General features: G+C 44.2%; 1 protein-coding gene across 2 annotated transcripts in view; it reads right to left on the reverse strand.

Annotated features, from left to right (window-relative positions):
- Positions 1-508: 508 nt before the first annotated feature.
- ADAMTS8 (ADAM metallopeptidase with thrombospondin type 1 motif 8) overlaps positions 509-24,048 on the reverse strand; it is a 198,248-nt gene continuing 174,708 nt past the window's right edge. Inside the window, exons 7-10 of one of the 2 annotated variants that reach the window (XR_014979811.1) lie at positions 17,004-17,176; positions 16,549-16,724; positions 789-2,378; positions 509-707 (exon numbers count right to left, since the gene is read on the reverse strand). Coding sequence is in view for 1 of the 2 variants with exons in the window: in XM_085647223.1 (XP_085503349.1) it covers positions 1,643-2,378; positions 16,549-16,724; positions 17,004-17,176 (1,085 nt within the window). In the remaining variant the exon portion in view is untranslated. Of the gene's footprint in view, positions 2,379-16,548; positions 16,725-17,003; positions 17,177-24,048 lie in introns of both variants that reach the window. The other variant, XM_085647223.1, reaches the window with a different exon arrangement.

Here is a 24,048-nt window from a genome sequence, read left to right on the forward strand (position 1 = left end):
CACATTTAGGCTTCTCTTGCACTTCATATTCATATTTCGAACAGGGCTACCTTTGCTAGCAGTTCTTGCATCCTTTACAGAGCAGCGACAGGTCTCCTTCGAAATGACTGCTTCTTATTTCGATCAAGGTCACATTTTGTTAGTAGCTGCTTCTTCATCCTTCGTGCAAGGTCACGTTGTATTAGTAGTTCCTGCTTCATCTTTCAAGAAAGGTCACGTTCTATTAGTAGTTCCTGCTTCATCTTTCAAGCAAGGTCACGTTCTATTAGTAGTCCCTGCTTCATCTTTCAAGCAAGGTCACATTCTATTTGTAGTTCCTGCTTCATCTCTCAAGCAAGGTCACGTTCTATAAGTAGTTCCTGCTTCATCTCTTAAGCAAGGTCTCGTTCTGTTTGAAGGTCCTGCTTCATCTTTCAAGCAAGGTCACGTTCTATTAGTAGTTCCTGCTTCATCACTCAAGCAAGGTCACGTTCTGTTTGCAGTTCCTGCTTCATCTTTTTTTTTTCTTGCATGTCATATTCATATTTCAAACAGGGCTGCCTTTGCTAGCAGTTCTTGCATCCGTTACAGAGCAGCGACAGGTCTCCTTCGAAATGACTGCTTATTTCGATCAAGGTCACATTTTGTTAGTAGCTGCTTCTTCATCCTTCGTGCAAGGTCACGTTGTATTAGTAGTTCCTGCTTCATCTTTCAAGAAAGGTCACGTTCTATTAGTAGTTCCTGCTTCATCTTTCAAGCAAGGTCACGTTCTATTAGTAGTCCCTGCTTCATCTTTCAAGCAAGGTCACGTTCTATTAGTAGTTCCTGCTTCATCTTTCAAGCAAGGTCACGTTCTATTAGTAGTTCCTGCTTCATCTTTCAAGCAAGGTCACGTTCTATTAGTAGTTCCTGCTTCATCTTTCAAGCAAGGTCACATTCTATTTGTAGTTCCTGCTTCAGCTCTCAAGCAAGGTCACGTTCTATTAGTAGTCCCTGCTTCATCTTTCAAGCAAGGTCACATTCTATTTGTATTTCCTGCTTCAGCTCTCAAGCAAGGTCACGTTCTATTAGTAGTTCCTGCTTCATCTCTCAAGCGAGGTCACATTCTGTTTGTAGATCCTGCTTCATCTTTCAAGCAAGGTCACGTTCTCTTTGTAGTTCCTGCTTCATCTTTCAAGCAAGGTCACATTGTGTCAGACGTCCTCACTCCTCAAGCAGGGTCACATTGTGTTAGAAGTATCAGCTTCGTCTTCAGAGCAAGGTCCCATTGTATTAGTTGTCCTTGCTTCACCTTTCACATAAGGCCTCATTCTTTTAGCTGCCCCTCCTTCATCTTTCTTGTGTCAGCAGTTCCTGCTTCACCTTCACGGCAAGGTCACAGCTCGTTAGCAGTCCTGCATCATCTTTTAGGCAAGGAGAGGTTTCTTTAGAACTTCCTGCTAACTCTTACGAGCAGGGCCACTATTTTTTGGCAAGAACAGGTGCTGCTCACAGTCCTTTCCTTGTCTCTCAAGCAAGTTGGAGTCGGTACGCAGTTCCTGCTTAGAATTTGGAATAAGGTCAGTCATAGTTAGCAGCCCCTGCTTGGACTTTCAAACAAGGTCAAGTGTTATGAGTGGTTCCCTATGTTATAAGTGTTCAGTGCTTCAGGTAGGTGCAGGTCTCAACATTCTTTGAGAACGCATACTCTTGTGACATATGGTGGCATCTTTGACGCATTGCATTTCTCATCTTCCATTGCCTGCCCCAAATAGTCAGTACAGAGCGCACCTTGTGTCTGCACCCCTTCCCCGCAAGTTCGTGAACATGGTGACCAGGGCCCCAATTGCCATAGGGGGCAGGGCAGATCACTGCACGGTTTTATGTCTTCAGGTTTAAGAGCCTGGTCACAGTCCGTTGAGGTCTTCTCCTCCACTTCCAAGCACTCTACAGTTCTCCTCTGCCACCCAGAACCACAACTCTTGGTGCATTGAGACCAGTCACCCATCACCCACAGGGGAGTCACCCTGGGTTTGCTGATGTTGGCAGCTTTTTTTTCTTTGCCCTTTGACTTGGCAAAAGGCACATCTTTGGGGATGAAGAACGTGTACTTTACCTTCGGTGGGTAGGTGTCACTGGACATACTCAAGAGCTGGACTATCAGGGGTTCGGGAAGTCGCTGGAAACTCTGGATGCGTTCCAGTGTTGTCAAAGAACCACTGTATTTCAATGTGGTGCCCTTCACCAAGACATCCTGCTCCATGGCTGAGATGGCCAGGTTGCCGTTCAGCAGGTAGCTGCCATCCATTGCCTTCAAAGCCAGGTAGTTACCATCGCGTTTTACTCCTCTGCTGCTCCGTCGTTTGATGTCAATATTAGTAGCTCCAGCTGGAATTGTGATGATGTCATTGTAGCCATACCTACAAGCAAAAGGAAAAGGTAAGGTCAAGGCAGAGCAAGTATTCTTAAACATTACTTTGAAGGGCATTGCTGTCGATTAGCTAATGTTTTCAACACTGCTCTAGTCATACTCTGGAAGGTAACTTTGCGTCTGATATATGGATGGTATCAAGAATCGTTTAATTCCTCGGTTGCCACCAAATGATTTTTCTTCTTATCTCATATTTTCTTGCCTGAGTATTTCATTTGGAAGAGTGTGCAAGGATTCATAGAAGGCAACTTTTAATAATCATGCACTGTTTTTGCCACAATTTATGCTCCTAAAAAGTCATATTCCATTGCTACAGATACTTTTAAACCTTTATTTTTGAAATTTTGAGCGAACATACATCAATAAGCAAAGGTGCATCAATGTGTACACATTTCATTCATAGTCAACACAATGGATGTAGGGAAAAAACAGGCAATTGCAGTGCAAATATCTCCATCATAGCATTACTGTGCATCAATCGTGTGGTTTCTTACAGAGTCTTCTAGCGGCTATTCTCTACCTAGAGGAGCACCTCTCCTAGTCCCCTATGTACCAATAACATATTTCTGCAATATAGTATTCACAAGGGGAGAGACCTTCAATATGCAGTGTCTATACATCAATAACTCGAGGGCAGCGTTTTCATTTACCTGACTCTTAGTATTTCGTGAGGGATTCTCCAGCATGTACCTATGTGGATGTCCTGTCCTCAGTGGCATTCTCCCCCCCTAATAAGTAGCAATGTAATGGAGCCCAGACATCTGTGGGTCGTGATGCTATCGGTAAAAGTTCAGAATATGTACTGATTTGTTCCTGACAATAGGTAAGATCTCGCATCCAATCCTTGAATTTCGGGGCCCTGCCCCTGCCCCATCTACATGCAACTCTTCTTTTAGCAAGCAAAAAGGCAAGCGCAATGAATTTGCGGTGTGTAGCTTGTATGGGCTCCACGTATCCCAAGAGGACAAGGATAGGGGAGGGCTCGACTTCTGTGTTAATCATTTTAGATAGTGCTGCAAATACCTGGCACCAATATCGGTGTACCTCATCACACGCCCACGCTAGGTGAAGAAAATCCGCCCCAGGGGCATGACATCTGTCGCACTTGTCGTCGTCACGAAGTTGGTATCTGCACATCCGAGCCGGGGTGTAATATAGTCTATGGATGTATTTATAGTGTATGATTCTAAATCTACTACTGGAGGAGATGCGTTCCGTTTGTTGTAGGCAGAACTCCCATTGTTTATCCGTCAGTGGGGCCTGCAGTTCCAGGTCCCATTTTGCCCTAGCCGCCAGAGGTGGGGCGTCTATTAACGAGTGGACCGATCTGTAAATTTTAGAGACTAACTTGGCAGGGGCTTCGTCTTGGAGGATGCGTTGTAACGGTGCCACATCCGGGGGTTCCTGCGGAAAGTCAGCTGTGAGCGCCTTAATCCCTTGTCGGAGCCTGATGTACAGAAAAACGTCAAGGGGAGAAGGTTGTATGCCTTCATACAATTGTTCCATAGATCGGAATGTGCCAGCATGGTACAAGTCCCCCCACGTCGTGACGTGGATAGTATGAAGTAATTTCCGAAACCCTGCTTCCTGTAACAGGGGCATGCTCGGATGGTAAACAAGGGGCAAGAGAGGCGCATACAACATACTAATCCCTAATTTGGCAGTCAGTCGGTTCCATGCAGTCACCATACTTACCACTGTTGTGGATGTTTTATCTCTTCCCTGCACTGAAATATACAGTGCGCCTTCTATGGGGATCGGGTGTGCCAGCCAGTGTTCGGCCGCTAGTTGGGGCATGTATCTAGGTTGCCGTATCCAGAAATAGGCATAATGTGCCTGAGCCGCTTGATAGTACATCTCAAAATCGGGGACGCCAAACCCGCCTTGATTGTATGGCTTGGTGAGGACCTCCCACTTGAGTCGGGGCGACTTCCCGCCCCAAACTAGTCTAATGAGATCTGTGCGTAGTTGCCGGAAGAAAAACCTGCCCGGATAAAAGGGAATGTTCAAGAAGAGATATAACAACTGCGGCAATATTACCATTTTAATCAACGACGTTCTTCCCGCCATGGAGAGGGGTAGTGTAATCCATCGAGCAATGCAATCCGTAATACGGGTCATCGTCGTGACATAGTTGGCCCTCAAGAGCTCATCCCGGTCTTTTTCTATGTGTATGCCTAAATACTTAAAGTCCCCCTCGCACCAGGCGAGGGGGTACTCCAGCACAAACCGCTCAGTAGATGCCGTGAGGGGGAAAAAACAAGACTTGCTCCAGTTGATCTGGACTCCTGAAAGCCTGCCGAATCGGATACATTCTCTAAGAATCGGATTTAGATTATCTCTGGGGTCACGTATATATAAAATGATATCGTCTGCGTACATAGATATTAATATTTGCCTCTGGAAACACCTCAGCACCTTATCTTTATGATGTTGCCTCAATTTTGCCACAAGTGGCTCTGTAGCTATAGCGAACAGCAGCGGTGACAGGGGGCAACCCTGTCTGGTGCCTCTGGTAATGGGAAATGCAGAAGAAAGCCTGCCGTTTATCAGTACTTTGGCCCCAGGAGATGCATATAATAGTCTGATCCATGAGATAAATATGATTGGAAACCCCATACGATCCAGCACTTTGAATACATAATCCCATTCTAAGGAGTCAAAAGCCTTCGTGGCGTCCAGGAAGATGGCGGCCATTGGTTGGTCTTCATGTACCGTGTTTAGGATCGAGAAGAAAGTGCGCAGGTTATGGGACGTCGCCCTACCAGGCACAAATCCTGCCTGGTCGGGTAATATCAAGTTGGGGAGTAGTAAATTAATACGGGTAGCAATTAGCTTAGCAAGGATTTTCACATCGCAATTGAGAAATGAGAGGGGTCGAAAGGAGTCACATTTGTTTGTCGCTTTCCCGGGTTTAAGGAGTGATGTCATGAGGGCCATGCGCATAGAAGGGGGCAGATGGCCCACCTCCAGAGCATCCTCATAGACCTCCCTCAGGACCGGTGCCATAAATTCAATGTAAGTCTTGTAGAACTCTATTGGTATCCCATCTAGCCCCGTAGCCTTGCCCGACTGCATGTGCATAATAGCCTCACGCACCTCGTCCAGTTCAAAAGGGGAGCTCAGAAACTCTCTTTGCGCATCGCTAAGCCATCCCAGGGACACATCTTCTAGGTATTCTTGCAGATGTAGATCCCCAGCCCTAGTCGATGTATACAATTTGTGATAGTGCGCCACAAACGTGTTAAGAATTTGCGTGGTGTCTCTGAATACTTCACCATCCACGCCTTCAAGTTCTAATATAGTGTTAGGGGGCCACGTCAACCTCATCGTTGCTGCCAGAGCTTTCCCTGGTCGCTCGCCTTCGCCATAGCGGCGGGCGATCCAATGTTTACCCCTAAATTTCGTCTCTCTAGCGGCTTCGTCGGTATATTCTGTCACTTTTTCACGAATATGTGATAGTGTGGTGTCGTCAGGGCTGTCAGCCAATGACGTCTCAAGTGCCTTAAGATCATTTTCAAGTGTTCTTAGTCGCGCTAGTATACTCTTCAGTACACCTGACCCCTTAGCAATGCATATGCCCCTTAAAGTCATCTTAAATGCATCCCAGATAGTTTCAACATCTTTCACAGAATCTTTGTTGCGCTTGAAAAAATCTAAACAGTCTTCCCGTAGTTCCTCCTGAAAAGAAGTATCTAGTAGCATCGTGGGTTGCAGGCGCCAGGCCGTCAGTGGGGGGCCAAGGTCCACAGCCCTTAGTGTAACGCGTACTGGCGAATGATCAGAGAATGTTCTTGGAAGATGGTGTGCTCGATCAAGCGCCGCATGAAAGCGTGGGGATATAAAAACATAGTCAAGCCGCGCCCAGGATCTTGCTTGCGCCGTGAAGTGTATACCTTGCCGCATGTCAGCATGGAGGTGTCTCCAGGTGTCAATCAATTTGTGATCATCTAGTGTCTCTAATAGCGTCACATGGGATTTAGTATAATGATGTGGGGCCGGGTGAGACCTGTCTCTAGTTGGATCAAGCGTAGTGTTGAAATCTCCCCCCCAGATGAGGTGCTGTGGGCCCATGCCTATTATGGTCGCTCCGAGGTCTGTGAAGAAATGCGGGTCGTCTATGTTGGGGCCGTAGCAGCAGACCAGGGTAACTGCCATATGCCCTAGTCTACCCTACATCAGACAATACCTGCCCTGGGCATCAATTTTAGTGCCTGCCATAATAAAGGGCGTTCCTTTTTTTACCAGTATTGCAGCACCCCTAGAGTATGATGAGTAGGAGGAAAAGGCAGTGTATTTCGCCCAACTTCCGGGAAAAGTGTGAACAGCCTGCGCTTTAAAATGGGTCTCCTGGATAAAGGCTATGTGTATTGCATGGCGGTCCAAATAACAGAGGATCTGTCTCCTTTTCCTCGGGTCTCCCAGGCCTCTGACATTCCATGTAAGTATGTTTAAATCAGTGTCTCCCATAGCCAAGTCGGTAGTGAGAAGAATTACAGTGCATCAGTGAAGGACTCCCTGACTCGTTCCCTTTGGTGTTCATGCTTGATAACTGCATTACCCTTATAGCACAGTAGCAGCGCAGCCTGTGTCCTGCCTCAATACACATTTTAATGCCGTGTCGTACGTGAATGATTGTGTGTACTACATGCACCGCGAGGGGGCCCCCTCGCACGTCTCCATCATGCAATCCTGTCGGATATGTGAATAGCATCACTTTGATATTAGCAGCGCCCAACATTGTAACAACATGTACAAACAGTCCCATCCCCCCACCCCCTCCCTTAGATATCCCCAACATGTATCTTGTAACAGTCTCAACTGCAATTCTATCTGATGATGTAATATTGTCAATCCCATACAATGCAGGAAATTGAGCCCCTCCCACCCACCAATTGATAGTTCTCAAGTATATCTGCCTCTCCCCAATGACCTGAGTCGTAGCCTTGGTGGAGCCCAACCACCCCCCTCGTTCTCTTATCGTTTCTAGAAAAATATCGGTCAAATTACCACCGCTATCTAGGTCGTATCTTCCCCTTCCATAGCCGTCAGGGTCGTTCATATCAGCATGGATCAATGCAGTGAGTTCAAGAGCTTCTACCCTAACCCCCTCCCACTGATTACCAAAGAGCAATGCAGTTATCTCGATCTGTTCTTTGACCCAGGACCCATCAATAAACAACTCTAACCATCCTAATCTGTGATATGTTCTAGCTAACAATTCCCGCATCGCGTATCCCAGGCAGTACTCATTGTTCTTTGTGAGTGGAAAGACACTAGAATCATTGAAGATAATGGAAGAAACCAAAGTTGCCACGAAAACCCCCACCACACCCCCCGCCCACTGAAGCATCCCCAACTTGCCAGAATCCTCTTCCCACCCCCTCCCAAAACGTCCATCAAACAGCTTAACAAGAGCAACATAGTCAGTATGTTCATTGGGGTACACCCTATGGGGTAATTCCAGGGTACGCACATATCCACCCCCTACGCCCTGCCCCTCATCAAAGTCAAGGGAAGGGGGATGGTGCCTGGAATACATTACCAACCACTGTCCAATACCCGACCATGGTATTCTCGTTTAGCCTCGGTGCCTGCTCCCTCGTGGGCCCATCTGGTGGACCTCTAGGGTAATGTCAGCGGAGCATAACAGCCCCCAGGTTCGTAGACCAATCCATAAAAAGCAGCGTCCATGTAGCTATTGTTCATCCTCATGTTCTTCATCTTCACCGTCGCGTTGCTCAGCCCGTGCATTCCTTAGAGCCTTCAAAAAATCGTCCACTTGCTGCGGATTTGTAAAGAAGTGTTGCTTTGCTTGGTGGGTTACTCTCAACTTCGCCGGGTACAGCAATGCGTAGTCAATTTGTAGGGCACGGAGTTTTTTCTTGAATTCAAGGAATTTACGCCGTTGTTCTTGTACGATTGGCGTGAAGTCTGGATAAACGGTGAAGTTGACACCATCACACGAGAGTTTTTGGTTTGTGCGTGCAGCCCGCAACGCAGTATCCCGATCCCGGTAGTATAAGAGCCGTGCAATGATGGGCCTCGGTGGAGCTCCGGGTTTGGGCCGCGGACCAAGAGAGCGGTGTGCTCTTTCGACGATAAATTGTTTAGAGAACACTTCAGATCCAATGGTGGCAAGGAGTATCTTCTCCACGTATTCTTCCATACGCCCAGTATTGGTGGACTCCGGCACACCCACCACGCGAATATTATTTTGCCTGCTGCGAGCTTCCAACTCCTCATTCTTTGTAGCAATAACTCTTAGGATAGTGTCCATCCTCGAGAGTTGCGTAGTGTGCGAGGCTGTGGTGTCATCATTATCAGATATCCGCCTCTCAGTTTCAGTTATACGTTCTTCATGTATATCCATTTTCTGTGCAATGGCATCCATTCTTGATGATAATCGATCCACCTTATCCACTATTGTAGCAAAGCCTTGCCTCATTTCTTGCATCAGCTGTTGTAAGTCCGTTGCTGGGGAGCTTGAACCCGCTCCAGCCGTAGGTGGGCTGTGTGAGCCCCCTGCGTCTTGTGTGCTCCGCAATCCTTTCTTAGCCGTCGGGGCTTCAAATGTAAGCTTAGGCTGCCGACTATCCTGTTTACCCATCGTGGGCCTCTTGTAGGGACTTGCAGCAGCTTGCGCGGGGCGGTTTCCGCATTCTTCTCGGGCAGGGCAGGGGCTAGCATTCATAGGCACAACACAGTGCGACTGTACGCAGCTATTGTTAGTATACAGAAAGGCCAGAACTGGTACTCCCAGTTAATGATTGCAGTCAGGGAGGGTGGTATCTCCCACTACCTTCACTAGAGTAATGCCGGCCGTCTTAGTCTATTGGCATCTGTATCAATCTTAGTGGGAAGATGTGGCCACGTGGTTAATGCTCGCCTGCTGCCACTGTATCTCAGTATGCCAGCTTTGTCTCAAGGTAATGACCGTGTGTCCTATCGGCAAATCGTGCACCTTTCTCTATTATCTCCTATAGCCTGCCATTTACTAGGCAAATGGACCAGTGTCACTTGTCACCCCTCAGCGGCAGAGGAAATAGGGCCAGCGTCACTGGAGCTCGTGACCAGGATATGTTCGTAGGTACTGGGATGCCACTTTTAATAGCTGCGAAATGGTGAGCCTCTGAATCCAGTATACGCCACCGGGTCGCCTCACAACCGGCCCTTGTCTCCACTTGGGCGGGCCCGCGCACCACCATCACCGTGTCCTGTAGCGGGGGCGCACCGGGTCCCGTCTGTCCGAAAGCAGCCCCTATTTCTTGGCTCCTTTACACTGTGCCGGTCCCTAGCCGTCAGATGCAGTATTTAGTGTACAGTGCCAGTGTGCTCCCCAAGTTCTATCACTCAGTTGCCGATATTGCTCATACCTCCGTTCCTGTGCCTCTTCACCGTTGCAACCGTTCCGTCTCCTCGGTATTCCTCACCCCAGAGCCGTATCTCTACCGCGCTGCAGGTCTCGGGCCTTAGTCTCTGATGTAATATTGCCACCTCCTGCCGTCTGCACCTTGCGCCAGCGCTCGCACTTCAGAGGCCCGTGATTCACTCAGCCTGCCATCATGCGAATCAGGATTTCCGAGTTGCCCCCAGCGCAATGTTCAATTGACTGTGTGTCTAATATGTATTATTTGCAGCGCCCTGCTCCGCAGCAGTGCTCTGGGCGTCCACCAACCGCTTGTCCCGTATGTACAACACAGCGGGGGAGCCGGGTCCTACACAGGCGGGCCCACTCTCCCACGCACTCCGGGCCATGGGTGTACCGTGGCGGGGGGGGGGGGGCAGCTCCGGATCACCTTGCCCCGAAGTCCACCAGCACCCGCCGACGGCTTCCCACTCTGCCTCTGTGCCTCACAGCGGCCGGCAAGTCTCTCTCGCAGGTAGCGCTCCTCACCTTAAGTCCCAGGCCGCTCCGGTCCGCGGCATACAGCAAAGCCGACTGCAATATTAATGCCCCACCGGGGGTATATCAGGCATAGGTAGTGTCCCACGTCGGTTCGTTGCCTCCAGTTTCCCGCCGCTGATCAGTTCCAAAAGCAGGGCGCCGCACTAGCGGCCCTCCGTTCAGGGCCTACTTGCCTCGTGGTGCGCCACGGCCTGGCGTAGATCTCAGGTCTGGTCAGCACGCTCCGCCTCTCATCAGCTCAGTGCCCGGTCAAACTTGCGCTACCTCTAACTCCATCATGGCTGGTCGTACGGCTCCCAAACTTTCACCGAGGCTGCAGGACGATAACATTTACATCCGTATGTGGTTTTTGTCGGGAGAGCAGTCAGTTCAGCAGGATAAATGAAGGATTTTATTTCCAGGCTGCAGGAGCCTCATAGTAGTGCGGCCATTCTGCTTGTGCGCCCTCTAGCGCCCCCCTCCATTGCTACAGATACTTGTTATAGACCAGGCTTCTCCTATGAGTAGCTCGTGAGCTACTAGTAGCTCTCCATCCACCTGTAAGTAGGTCTCCTGTGTGCAGCCCAGACTACTAAATTATATGTTTTTGTTTAGTTGAATGAATATATGAGTACCAAAGTAGAAAAGTGTGTATAAGAGACTTAGGGCCATATATAACAAAATACAGTTTTGCGAATCTCAAATTGCGATTTTCTGCGAATTGGAATTTGAGAATCGCAGAATGCAATGTATGTGGGATTTGCAAATAATTTTGTGAATCCCACATATTCCTTATTTGCGAATCGCAAATTGAGATTCGCAAATAAGGAATACCTTCCCATTCATTCCTATGGGCCTCCTAGCCCATAGGAATGAATGGGAAGACATTCTCAATTTGCGATTCTCAATTAGAGAATCGCACATTGAGAATGCAATTTCAAGGGTGCCAGGGTGTCTAAAGGACACCCTGTTGCACCCCTGAAATGTGCATGTGTGCACATGTGGCACACATACATGCCCTAAGGGCATGTCTGTGCGCCACATGGCACTTTAAAAAATGCAAAAAAGTGCATTTTTCAAAGAGATCGCAAATTACCACCAACTTGAAGTTGGTGGTAATTTGCGATTTCTTAAGGAGAAATTGCACAACTTGGGTGCTTTTTACATCGCATTTAAGGAATCGCAATTTGCGATTCCTTAAATGCTTTCACAAAATAAGGAATTGCAAATTTTGCGATTCCCTATTTTGCGAGGGCCTTTTGGGATGATACATCCCAAAAGGCTTTTTCCTGTTTGCGAACGGGAAATGGGCTTCATACATATACCCCAAAATGTGTTTATTTTCAGCACCCATATGCTGATGTAGGGACAAAAACGGATGAATTTGCAAAATAAATGTAAAGCTGATATTTGAGTTATAAATTCTGAGGCACTGGCATACTCATATGTGTACCTTGGTGCCAAGGGCACTGCAGTAGGTAGTGGCTGTTCGGTATCACCTGCACAGAGGCATTCCAAATTTTTGACAAAGCTGGTAACCCTCCCCTTATGCAATCTTGTCTGATGTGATCACTATTACAACAATAATATCAGTAGCTCAAGATGATTTTCATTGAGCATAAGTAGCACTGGAGACCCCTGTTATAGAGACTGTCATAATGTTGTAGTGAGGTTAGTGATTATTCTAAAGTACCGTTTTTTTAAAGAGAACACTTTTCTCCCTCACATCCACCACTGCTCTTCCCCTGTAGCTCTCTTCAAGTAAATGTCCACCCTTTCACCCAGCTTTACCGCCACATCACAGATATGCCTCCAGATATTACTGGGAAGAGACCTGCCACTTGTTCTGTCTTGTAGTAATGAGAAAGTGTGGCACTATGAATATGTCAAATGGGAAAACACTGCTATTAAAGGGCTTTGGCTGTTTCATTAGTCTATGTCAGTAGCTCTTAACTAGGGTTGCATGCACCCTTGGGGTTTCGAAACACCTACTCAAGGCGGCCACAGCTGTTTAGGCTAAGGTTAATTTGTTGTAGTTCCTCATTTAACTGGTTCTTAAACGAGAGCGCCAAATCCAGCATTCACCAAACTTGCTCAATCCTTACATGAGCAAATATTCACTTTGTGGTGGTCATGGTAATTCCATAATTGACTGAACACAGCGCGTCAAATATATTTTTGTGGAGGAGCAAGCCATAACGTTTTTAGGAAGTCAAAATGCTTCCATATTAACATTTATTTTGAGGATTAAACAAGTTTCGTAACTTAAAAATTGAAGCAGATATCTAGGCGAGGTCATAAAAACATTCCGACTGCACTGTTTTTTTCATTTTTCAGAAAAAAATTAAAAGCGGGACAGCCAGTCGGATTTGTAAATCTTCAGGTGTTGGCTGCAGAAGGTGGCGAGTGAGTTACATAGACATTTGAGTAAAAAGTGATCAGACTGTTTTAGAATAATGCTGAGCCTCTGCAGAAAGCTTTGGTATTTTAAACACACATTAATCAATAAAGTATTTTGCTTCCTAGCTTGCACTTTAACAGTTTACTTAGGAAATTTATGTTGTTAAATGTAAACACAAGGAGATGATGGACGGAGCGCTGAAACTTTTCAGACACTCACCCCCAGTCACAGATCTGGGTTGAATCCATCACCATTCTTTAGCTCACTTCGCCACCTCATTTCAGACCCAGCTAAATGTATCCACATGGCTTGAAGGAACAAACATTGGCAGAGTCATTAAGTCTTGCCTTTTGGACCTAATGACTTTGCCAAGGTTTTTAGTGCTGCTATATACCATGGGTACTTGCAAACATGTTCTCAGGGGCCAAAAAGTATGGTCTGTAAAGCAGGCGAGGACTGCATTCATGCCAGCTGGGTAGGGGGCAGTGTACAGGTGGATGTAAGGTGGCATAGGTGGAGTGAAGCAAATACATGGCAGAGTCGGACTGGGACAAAAAATTAGCCTGGCACCAAAATAAAAGTGCCTCCCATAGTGAATCAGATAGCTAAAAAAAAGTGGTGAAATCAATAGTGAAACAGGCCCACCTGGTCATAAAAACTACCCATAATTACTAAAAAAGCTGACCCACACACTGCTCTGTCAGACCAGCCTATTGGGCACTGCCTGAATGCCCTGTATGCCAGTCTGACACTGGTACATGGTGTGGACTGTGAGTCGGGGAGTTATTTTGAGGGGTAAATTCCATACAGCCCTCTAAATTATGTTCCGAGCCTCTTGAAAAGACACCGATTTGAAAAAACTGTGCCATGCAATATTTGATTTGCTGTCCATAGACCACACATTGGGGTAAGCCAGCTCTGCTTGCTATCGCTAACTTTAGCGTGTCAATCATGCAGAGGAAGGAACTATATTATTGAATTGGAAAGAAATAGAATCTTAGGTCTCACAATCTCCTTATTACTTTAGTTTCTTATCTGTAAATAATTAGTAGTGCTTCAAAAAGGCTCAGTAAAGGTAAAAGTGATATCAAAGTTAATTGACAAAAGCCACTAATTTTGTCAAGACTTGCACTATAAGTGTTGCTGGTGAGAGGAACATATTGGGTGAGTCTTCAAATTGTCATTTGTAATGTCCGTCGGCACATATCCTTTATTTTTTTTGATTGTGTCACTGTGAAGTTTTAGATTTTTGTGAAAAGTCCATTAAATGTGTCCCTGCACTGTTTTCAGTGGACCCTATTAACATCTGTTATAACATTTAATTGAGATGTGAATTACAAGCATAATGCACTAATCTCAATGGGCCTTATTACAAGCCTGGTGGTCCAAGGACTGCCATACTCTTGGGGACGTGGCAGTGGCGGTCTTCTGACCAACCTATTACGACCCAGGCATTCGGCCTGCCCTGGCACCACCCAAACTGCCTGGGATCAGATCCCTGGTGGTGGCCTGGCAGTCTTGAGGCTTCAATATGCTTAGCGGGGCCCCTGCGGCCCCGCTAAGCATATCACGAGTTTCCTCACCGCCACACTTTTCATGACGGTGCGACTACCATTAAAAATGTGTTAGTGAGGAAACAAAGGTGGTCCTACAGGGCCCCCTTGTGCCTCTGCACCATGGGTTGCATCCAGGGGAGCACATGATGTGCCCTTCTGTCTGCATGTGCCCCAGAACCTGCATGGCATGACCTGCAACAGTCCATGCCGTGCAGGTACTGATTTTGACGTTCCCATTGGGTTGCCTATTTTATAGGCACCGCCGTGGGAACACCGAAGAACTGCTCACCAGACAGGAGAAAACTCCTAATCTGGCAGGTGGTTCAACCACAGGTTTGGCGGTGCGGAAGTGGGGCAGTCCCGCTCCCATTCTGTGAAACTCATAATGAGGCCCTTTATATTCTTCATTGATGAAGTCTTTCAGCAGTTGTGTGTTAACGCTCAGTGCTGAAGTAAAAGCTGAGAAGGTCACACTAGATATATAAGAAAATGCTATTCAAATTACAGTACGCTGCTACCTTCAGATCTGCATTTAAACAGGCTAGTTGAAAAAAAGTGCACCAACAATGGCTCATGCATGATGACATATCACAATTGCATGCACCAGTGGTGCTTAAATAATTTTCAGAGTGGGGATGCTGTCCCTAATGCTACATCACTGAAGTCCTAGGGATTGTGAAACATCTAGGTGTCACATAAAAATACAAGAGTGGCAAATGTATTCAGCAGGAGAGTGGTAAGGGTGTAGTACGTAGCTGGAGGTACATTTTGGAGCACACTGTCACAAATACAAAATGTGCTTTCCTAAGTACTGATATATTTGTGCAGCTCATTTACAGGTATTTAAACTTTGTTGTGTGCTAGAAAAAAATGAAATCTTGCAGCCTTTCCTTTCACACTTCTTGTACCCAGCAACATTGTCACATAGCTCACTGTACAAAATTCTCTCACTCTGCAGTCAAGTAAAGAAAAGGAATCACCAACCTCCCTTTAAAAACTATAAAAAGAAATGTATCAGAAGATAGAGCCTGACTTTTGACCTTTGTTTATAAACATGCAGCAAATGTGACAAGATAAAAAAAATGTGAAGGCCCTCTTTATTGCTCATTCGACTTCTGAGCTGCAGCACCGTTATTTTTTTGGGGGGGGGGGGAATCTGCAATCCCCCCATACCCCTACTTCAGTACCAGTGGCATGGGCATGAAATGGAGGAAGAGGATTGTTTAAATTATGTCATTGGTGAAGAACACTGACCAAAATAAACAATCTCGCAGGAAACCATTTCAAATAAATACAGCACAGTACTGCAAAACCTGCTTCGTGAGATGGTGAAAAACACATGCTTTGATATAAGCTTTATTTCGACAGAGATGTCATTAAAGCTACGATTACAATAAAACACATGCATTCTCATGCAATACCTCACATAAAAGATAAAAAAGAGTTCCCAGAAAGTGAGGACTTGTGGAAGAATACAAGGAGCCAGTCAAAGAGTTGGTAATGAGGCTATGCTGTACGGGCGGAACAAAGACATGCTTGACGGCCTAAAGATAAACCCATTGAACAGAATGCAAGCAAATGTGGGTTACAAAACACAAATCCAAAATTATGCGATGGGCCGAATGCATGCCTAGGTAAGCTTTCAACATGTACCCAATATGTCATTGTTGTCTGGTAGGCCTCGAACTAAAACGTGACTCATACATTCCAGAATGAGAAATTGAGAATGGCTATACCTATGAAGTGCGAGGTATCCTTCTCCACAGTATAATATACTATATTTATGTTATATCATTGCTTCCTTCTGCTCATATATGATTCCGCCTATCTTCATATTTAATCATACCTTCATAAAAATGACTACCCCACTTATAGTTGAGTGTTGGGGTATGAAATATGGAGCTTGGGAGGTGTGGTACATGTCAGACTTTCAAAATATCCCCCCAAAATAAGAGTACATTCAGTAAAACAAAATTTAATTATTTAATGTGAACACGAGGATGTGGTCTCCCTGGACCCGCATTTGACCTATTTAATAGGTTCTATAGATTTTCAGTTAAGTACATCAGAACAATTTTATCCTTTCTAGTTTTTCTGCATGATTCTGATACTCAGCTGATTAAACTGGGATTTTGCTGTCAGGATCATAAAGGGTGCTGCCTGATCTTGATGTTAATACAATATCTGAACTATGGTCAGTCCTCCTATGGCTTTCCAAGAAGGCAGTAAGCCAGTCCCCAATCAACCAAATCACCAGATAGGCTAAAACTCTGAGAGGAAATCACTCATTCCCACGCTGCTGCCAGTTACTTACTTGGATCGGTTGAGTGAACCTGAGATTTTACGGCATGTGGAGCTGTTTCCACCACACACACCACACTTGTCCAGCTTCTTGGAGGATCCAATGATGTGGTCACAACCGGCTTTCACACACTGGCCCTGTACACATATGGACAAGCTTTCCGGCCCACAGAGGGTACCATCCACTACCTGGACAAAGACAAGAGGATGGATTGCCGATGAATGTGTGAACTCTGAAGTTCTCTGCAAGATAGAATCTACTAAGATAAAACATGCCTGAAACGTGGTGTGTTCCAAATCCATCACAGCACATTATGTAGTCATTTTTGTCACTTAAATTTAATATTTCCCTTGAATTATTTTTTAGGACAAAATTATTTAAAACTCAGTCTGTTCAAGATAGCACATAGTGGATCATTACAACTGCTTGGCGAATCATAGTTTTCAACATTTTCTATTAAATCTTACTTTGGAATCAAAGACTTTGAATTCACTTCGACCCATGGCTCGGCAGACAAGCTTACACCGATCCCGTGGGGAAACACCTGCGTACTTGGGGACCCATTGCAAGTGGCTACCATCCACAGCAGTAAAGTTGTAGCTGTTGTAGTGCTGACACTGCTGCTGCCTGAAGCTTTGACCTGAGAAAGGGAGTAAAGCAAAGAGTCGGAATGTCAGTCGTCTACAACAGGAAGAGGACAACCAACGTGAGCCAGGACAGGATCTAGGACAGCCAACATGAAACAAGACAGGAAGAGGACAACCAACGTGAACCAGCACAGGATCAGGACAGCCAACATGAAACAAGACAGGAAGAGGACAACCAACGTGGACCAGCACAGGATCAGGACAGCCAACATGAAACAAGACAGGAAGAGGACAACCAACGTGAGCCAGGACAGGATCTAGGACAGATAACATGAAACAAGACAGGAAGAGGACAACCAACGTGAGCCAGGACAGGATCTAGGACAGCCAACATGAAACAAGACAGGAAGAGGACAACCAACGTGAGCCAGGACAGGATCTAGGACAGATAACATGAAACAAGACAGGAAGAGGACAACCAACGTGAACCAGCACAGGATCAGGACAGCCAACATGAAACAAGACAGGAAGAGGACAACCAACGTGAGCCAGGACAGGATCTAGGGCAGCCAACATGAAACAAGACAGGAAGAGGACAACCAACGTGAGCCAGGACAGGATCTAGGACAGCCAACATGAAACAAGACAGGAAGAGGACAACCAACGTGAGCCAGGACAGGATCTAGGACAGATAACATGAAACAAGACAGGAAGAGGACAACCAACGTGAACCAGCACAGGATCAGGACAGCCAACATGAAACAAGACAGGAAGAGGACAACCAACGTGAGCCAGGACAGGATCTAGGGCAGCCAACATGAAACAAGACAGGAAGAGGTACTGCAATCTGTTGGTGTTACTGGCAACACCCCTAAATCATGGAATAGGGCGAAAATAATTTTTTTCTTGAAAAAAGATAAACCTAAGGAGGAGAGAGGGTCATACCGACCCATATCCCTTATAAACGTTGATGCAAAAATCTTTGCCAAAATATTGGCTATAAGATTATCCCCTATACTACTTAGGATCATCAACCCACAGCAACATGGGTTTATATCCGGTCGAGACACTACTACGCACGTAAATATGGCAATAACTGCATTTGACGTAGCGGAGATAGAGAACACCCCACTCGGCATGATACTTTTAGACGCCGAGAAGGCGTTCGACCGAGTGGGATGGGACTATCTATGGTGCGTTCTATCTAAAATGGGGTTTGGGGGACAGTTTTTGCGGGGTATACAGGCTCTTTACGAAAACCCTACTGCTTATGTTTATTACGCGGGCCTGACTTCCCCTGACTTTCCAATATGTCGTGGTACCCGTCAGGGCTGTCCCCTCTCACCCCTTTTGTTTGCTCTCTCATTAGAACCTTTTTTATCAGCTCTACAGTCTCAAGACCAAATAGTACCTTTTAGTTCTGGCTCACAAACACTGAAAATAACAGCGTATGCCGATGATATCGCCATTTATACACAAGATATTGTGATGGCACTTAAAAGTATTGTTTATGAGGCTGGAAAATTTGGGAATATCTCAGGGTATAAACTCAATGTACAAAAGACTCAAGTCATTTCTAATTACACACCGAATGTGGTAGTCCCTGAAATCTGTAAGAGCGCTACATACCTAGGTGTAAAAATTACGGCTAAAATCCAGGAAATTATTAATATAAACTACAAAACATTAATCAAATCTACTACCTTACTTTTAAAAAAATGGCATAGATTACCCCTGAACTTAATCGGAAGAATTAACCTTATCAAGATGACGATATTGCCAAAATTTTTATACTTGTTTCGATCTATACCACTTAATTTAAATAATATATTTTTTAAAGAGCTGGACGGTGTATTCAGCAGATTTATTTGGAGCTACAAGAAGGCGTGAAGGTCGATAAAATCTCTGACAAATAACACGAATTTAGGAGGGCTGAATTTCCCTGATCTTAAGTTGTATTTTTGGTCTGCGTTTGTTTTGCGTATTCGTTCATTGCTCATTAAAGAAAGTGCACTCCCCTTTCATACTCTTATGTTAAAACAAGACGCAAACATGTTTTTGCTTCGCGCCAACGACCCAAACTATTTTAAGAGAGTCAAATTTAAGACTGCCAAAGACATAATAAAGATCTGGGGCAACATCTCAAACTTCTGTAAAATAACTTACTATCATCCAAAGATGCCGTTATGGGGCAACCCGGGTTTACCAGGTATCTTTAATGACAACTCTACTTATAGCTGGTCTAGGAAGGGTATCAATTTATTAGGGGATTTATATGGTATTCATGGATTTATAGAATTCAATACTCTTAAAATACTATTCGATCTTTCGGAAACTATGAGATACAAACACCTGCAACTGCACGACTATCTGATTAATAAAAAACAAATTTTAGTAGTTACGGACAACGAAATCTGGTCTTGTTTATACTTTGGGAAAACTAAATCAACTATAAGAGACACTTATCATGTTTTATCTTGCTACAAACCGAATGACTGCTCTAAGTTAGCAGATAAATGGGGGCGACAATTAGGGATAAATATTACAGCTAGAGAAATAGGGTGCTCCTTGTCAAACATTAATCAACTGGTTCGCTCTTCAAGTTTAAGGCTTCAACAGTTTAGAACTAGCTGTATGCTATATTATACCCCTGAAATAATATCTAAATGGCCTATTAATAACTCTTACAGTGACCAAACTAAATGTCCAAAATGCTCCACTGAGGCCGCCAATCTGACACATATGTTGTTTTCGTGCCCTGTCCTCAAGAATTATTGGGGGGATATTCAGATGGTTCTAAAAATCAAACATATTCAAGTACCTACATTCACTGCTGCCTCAGTCTTGCTTGACATATACTCTTACCCAATCCCACAAGCCGCGTTGATTTCTATACTCATGTCATGCGCCAAACTCACCGTGGCAAGAGCCTGGATCGGCACCGATCCACCTACGGTTTGGGATTGGTGGGCGCTGGTTACTGAGATATATACCATGGAGTCTGCATTAGCTCGGTTAAGAGGGAGCCGCTCCATAAGCAAACATGAAAAAAATTGGGGAACCTTTATGGTATAAGGCGGGTTTTTTTTTTTTTTTTTTTTTTTTTTCTGTTCCTCCTGTTCTTATTGCTCCAGGTTTTTACTTAAAGCTGAGAATATAGTGTAATTTTCCCGATTATAGACGCTAACTGATGTAAGTATGTATATTTGTTTTTTTTCTGTCTGCCTGTTCAATAAAAAAAAAGAAAAAAAAAAAAAAGAAACAAGACAGGAAGAGGACAACCAACGTGAGCCAGGACAGGATCTAGGACAGCCAACATGAAACAAGACAGGAAGAGGACCAACATGAACCAGGATAGTGTTTTTTGAAAAAAAAACATAACACCTCCAAAGACTTATTTAGAGTCCTATTCAGTGTCAATGAAATATCAGATGGGGGATAGCATGAAAACAGTAAACCTTTGCGCTGAAGAATACAATTTTGGGTGATTAATTTAATGGATTGTCAGATTTTATGAATGGATTGAAATCAAAATTGAGTGGGCTTGTAAACAAGGTGACATCTTGTTCATCGATGAGGGAGCCCCCCAAGCATGGGTGTTTGCAATGCCTTTGCTTGTATTATCTTGTGTCACTCCTTTAATTTGCCAGCCTCACACAGGGCGGTAATGCATGTTCACTCCATCCATGTAAGTGTTGTGTCAGCTCATGATGTGAGCTAAACCCAAACAGTTAAAGGGTCCTCCTAGTCCTACATCACTAACATTCACCAAAGGTAGGTATTCCAGAATTTTTCTTTGTTTAATGATGCCTGCTTGGGTTTTGAGACCTGCACGGACGACCCTTTTTAAATGTTATGAATAATCTGTCAGAAAGATTTCTCAGATTTGAGATTCCCTGACTTGCATCTTAGGAAACATCCCTGATTGATTACTCTAGTTGAGGGCGAATCACCATGCTTCCAGAATTGTATTCCGTGTCAGCATGCTGAACTCCGAGCAGTATGGCAGGAGCCAGTGAAAGACATGATCTTGGGGTTTGTTCTGACTTTATACCTCTGTCCCCTATTTTGTATGGGGAAATCATGGCTAATGTATGAGATGACCTTAGCTCAATAAATATCTGTGCTGTGCCATGGGAGCCAGTGTAAAAGACAAACATGTATTTTATTTGAATTGATACAATGTTGAGCCAATGAAACGTTGTTAAAAAGTTAACTACATGCGGTGTGTACGAGGAAGGTCCAAGTGGCTGGGACCCATGTCAGAATTTCATGAAATGCACAAACGATAAGCATACATACAATGATTCTGCATAGAACTCAGAACATAGCCAGTGGTTATCTTGAAAATCTGGCATGGATTCTTGACCTATATGGGACTAATTTGCACTAACTGTAAAGGAAACTTCGATTAAGCTTTCTGGGAAGGGGGGGGGGGGAGTTATAAAATTCCAGGTTTAATAAGTCATTGTGTGGCTTATATTTTTGGACTTTGGCATCTGCTACGCTTAGATATGTAGAATAAGGGCCTAGCTGAAGCCTTGAATGCAGTAGAAACTAATGTGTGATGTATTGTGAATCCTCCCCAGCAACAAGGTTGAGTGCATGTTCACCAAATCGTGCAGTTTAGGATCAGTAAACAACGTCCCTATTTTTGATTTATATCTAAATTTCAGCTGGGTAATTAGATGACAAGAAGCCAATCTTGTGTGAGGGGTTGGTGGTAGGGGTAAATGCCCATATATTTATTTTCATTAAAATAAATGATAAGGTCTTTGATAATGGAATTGTTGACAAGGCAGCTGTTTTACTGCGGACTGGGAGGGAGGACATGTTTCAGTTTCAATTGGCTGCATTTGTGGATTGTGTTATGTCATAATGAAGGTATTTATCATTGCCCAGCCACGCATGAGAGGTGTAGTTAGAAATGTTGATGAATTAGCTTTGCAGTCTTTACATTCTCAGCATATATACAATAGGTGTTTTGACTTTTACCCTCAGACAATGTCAATACTGTGATGTGACTGAGCCTGTTTTTGAAGCCTTAAATGAAGCCCGATTATTATTTGGACAATATATCAAGTTGGAAATATTGGGAGACAGAAATATCGAAGAAAAAAATGTTGTGATACAAAAATAATGTGATGCAGACATATTGTTGTCAAGAATATATTTTTTGTTAGGTAAATACTATCGTTTTTGAGAATTTTGTTGTTAAAGTTGTTTTCAATAATGTAGTTGTAAACAGTACCGTATTTTAATTATCTTAATGTGTTTTAGTTCATATATTAATTTGATATGTTCTAGTGGTTTATATTATTGTTTTTTTTTTGGGGGGGGGGGGGACCTTATATTCGCAATATAACAGAATACAATGAATCACAATTAAAATCATCACCAATATAATTTCGACATCCCCCGGCAGGTATTGAGATCAGGAAAGTATCACAATTGTAACAGTCACAAAGCAATGTTTAGGGCCAACCTGCCCAATACATCTTTGTGGCCCCTTCCCTTCTGTCCATAGTGTGCAACTATGCAGTGTCTCGACATCACACCAGTTTGTCCGCTTGCTTCCTTGCCTCCATCCGAGGGCCCCATATTTTGTCAAACTTTTTCCAGCAGCCCCGTGGCTGTTACAGCATTCGTTCTGCTAGCATACACCAGTCTATGTTCTGCACCCAGCATGTCATGCTTGGAGGCTTCTCTGTGCCTCAAGCCTGTATGATGTCACTCCTGGCCACCATCAATGCAATGTTACAGAACAGAAGGTAATTTTGTGGCAGCGTCTGCTCCCCCCAGACGGCCAGACACACTACCTCCTCTAGGTATGCCCGTATGGTCAGGCAGAAGGTCTCCAGCCTCGGGCACTCCTGCAGGGTATGCACCTAGGGCCCCCTCTGACTGTAGCCCTTAAGCACTTGTTATTAGGAAGTCTGCACATGGCATGGAGCCTCGTCTTTGAGGAGTGCGCTCTGTGCAGTATCTTGAGTTTTATGAGGCGAAAGCTAGCCCTGATTGCCAGAAACCTCTGGTATCTACAAACCTCCACCTAGTTTGCATCCTCCATGCCCAAGTCAAACTCCCAAATATCCTTTAGCTTGTCTGAAGGCCATATACAGTTCCACACTAAGGTGGCATAGGTGATGGGCACCACATGGCATTGAAGTTGGGCCGCCAAGAGTCTATATTCCAAAGGGGTTTCTTCATCAATGTGCTCTAGATGACCAATGTGACTATTAAGGGCATGTCTAACCTGCAGGTAGCAAAATCTCTGGGATTCCGCTAATTCATACTGTTCTTGGAGGTGCGGTTTAATTGTTAATAATATTTGTAAATATAGTTTGTAATTTTGGGTAATTATTAATTTAAATTACCAATAGTACTTTATAGTGCCGTGGCAGGTTTCTAGGTGTGTAGGAGTATGGGGTGGGAACTTAATTAAGTAATAATTAATTTAAAAAATCATTATGAATTTATTATTAATAATTTAATTGATTCTTAATTATGTAAATTGTGCAATAATTATACCTTTTCGTTATATTTTTGGTGCAGCTGCTAGGTTTGAAGGGGTATAGTGTGGGAAGTTATTAAAATACTAATTAATTAACAGTTAATTATTAATATATTTTAAATTATTTAATTGATTATTAATTATGTAAATGAAGTAATAATATTTTTTAGTTATACTTTAGGTGCGGACTGTAGGGATGGTAGGGGTATATTGTGGGAAGTTATTTAGGTTATAATGAATTTTTAAAAAAATGGTAATTAATTAGTTAATTGATTATTAAATCTGTAAAATATGATATACTTATTGTTTTAGTTATATTGTATGTGTGGGCTGCTGGGTTGTTAAGGGTATAGTGTTAGAAGCTAATTAAGTAATAAAAAACATAAATACATTTTTAATTACTAGTTAATT

This window comes from Triturus cristatus, chromosome 3_2 (genome assembly GCF_964204655.1).
Source record: "Triturus cristatus chromosome 3_2, aTriCri1.1, whole genome shotgun sequence".
NCBI classification, from domain to species: Eukaryota; Metazoa; Chordata; class Amphibia; order Caudata; family Salamandridae; genus Triturus; species Triturus cristatus.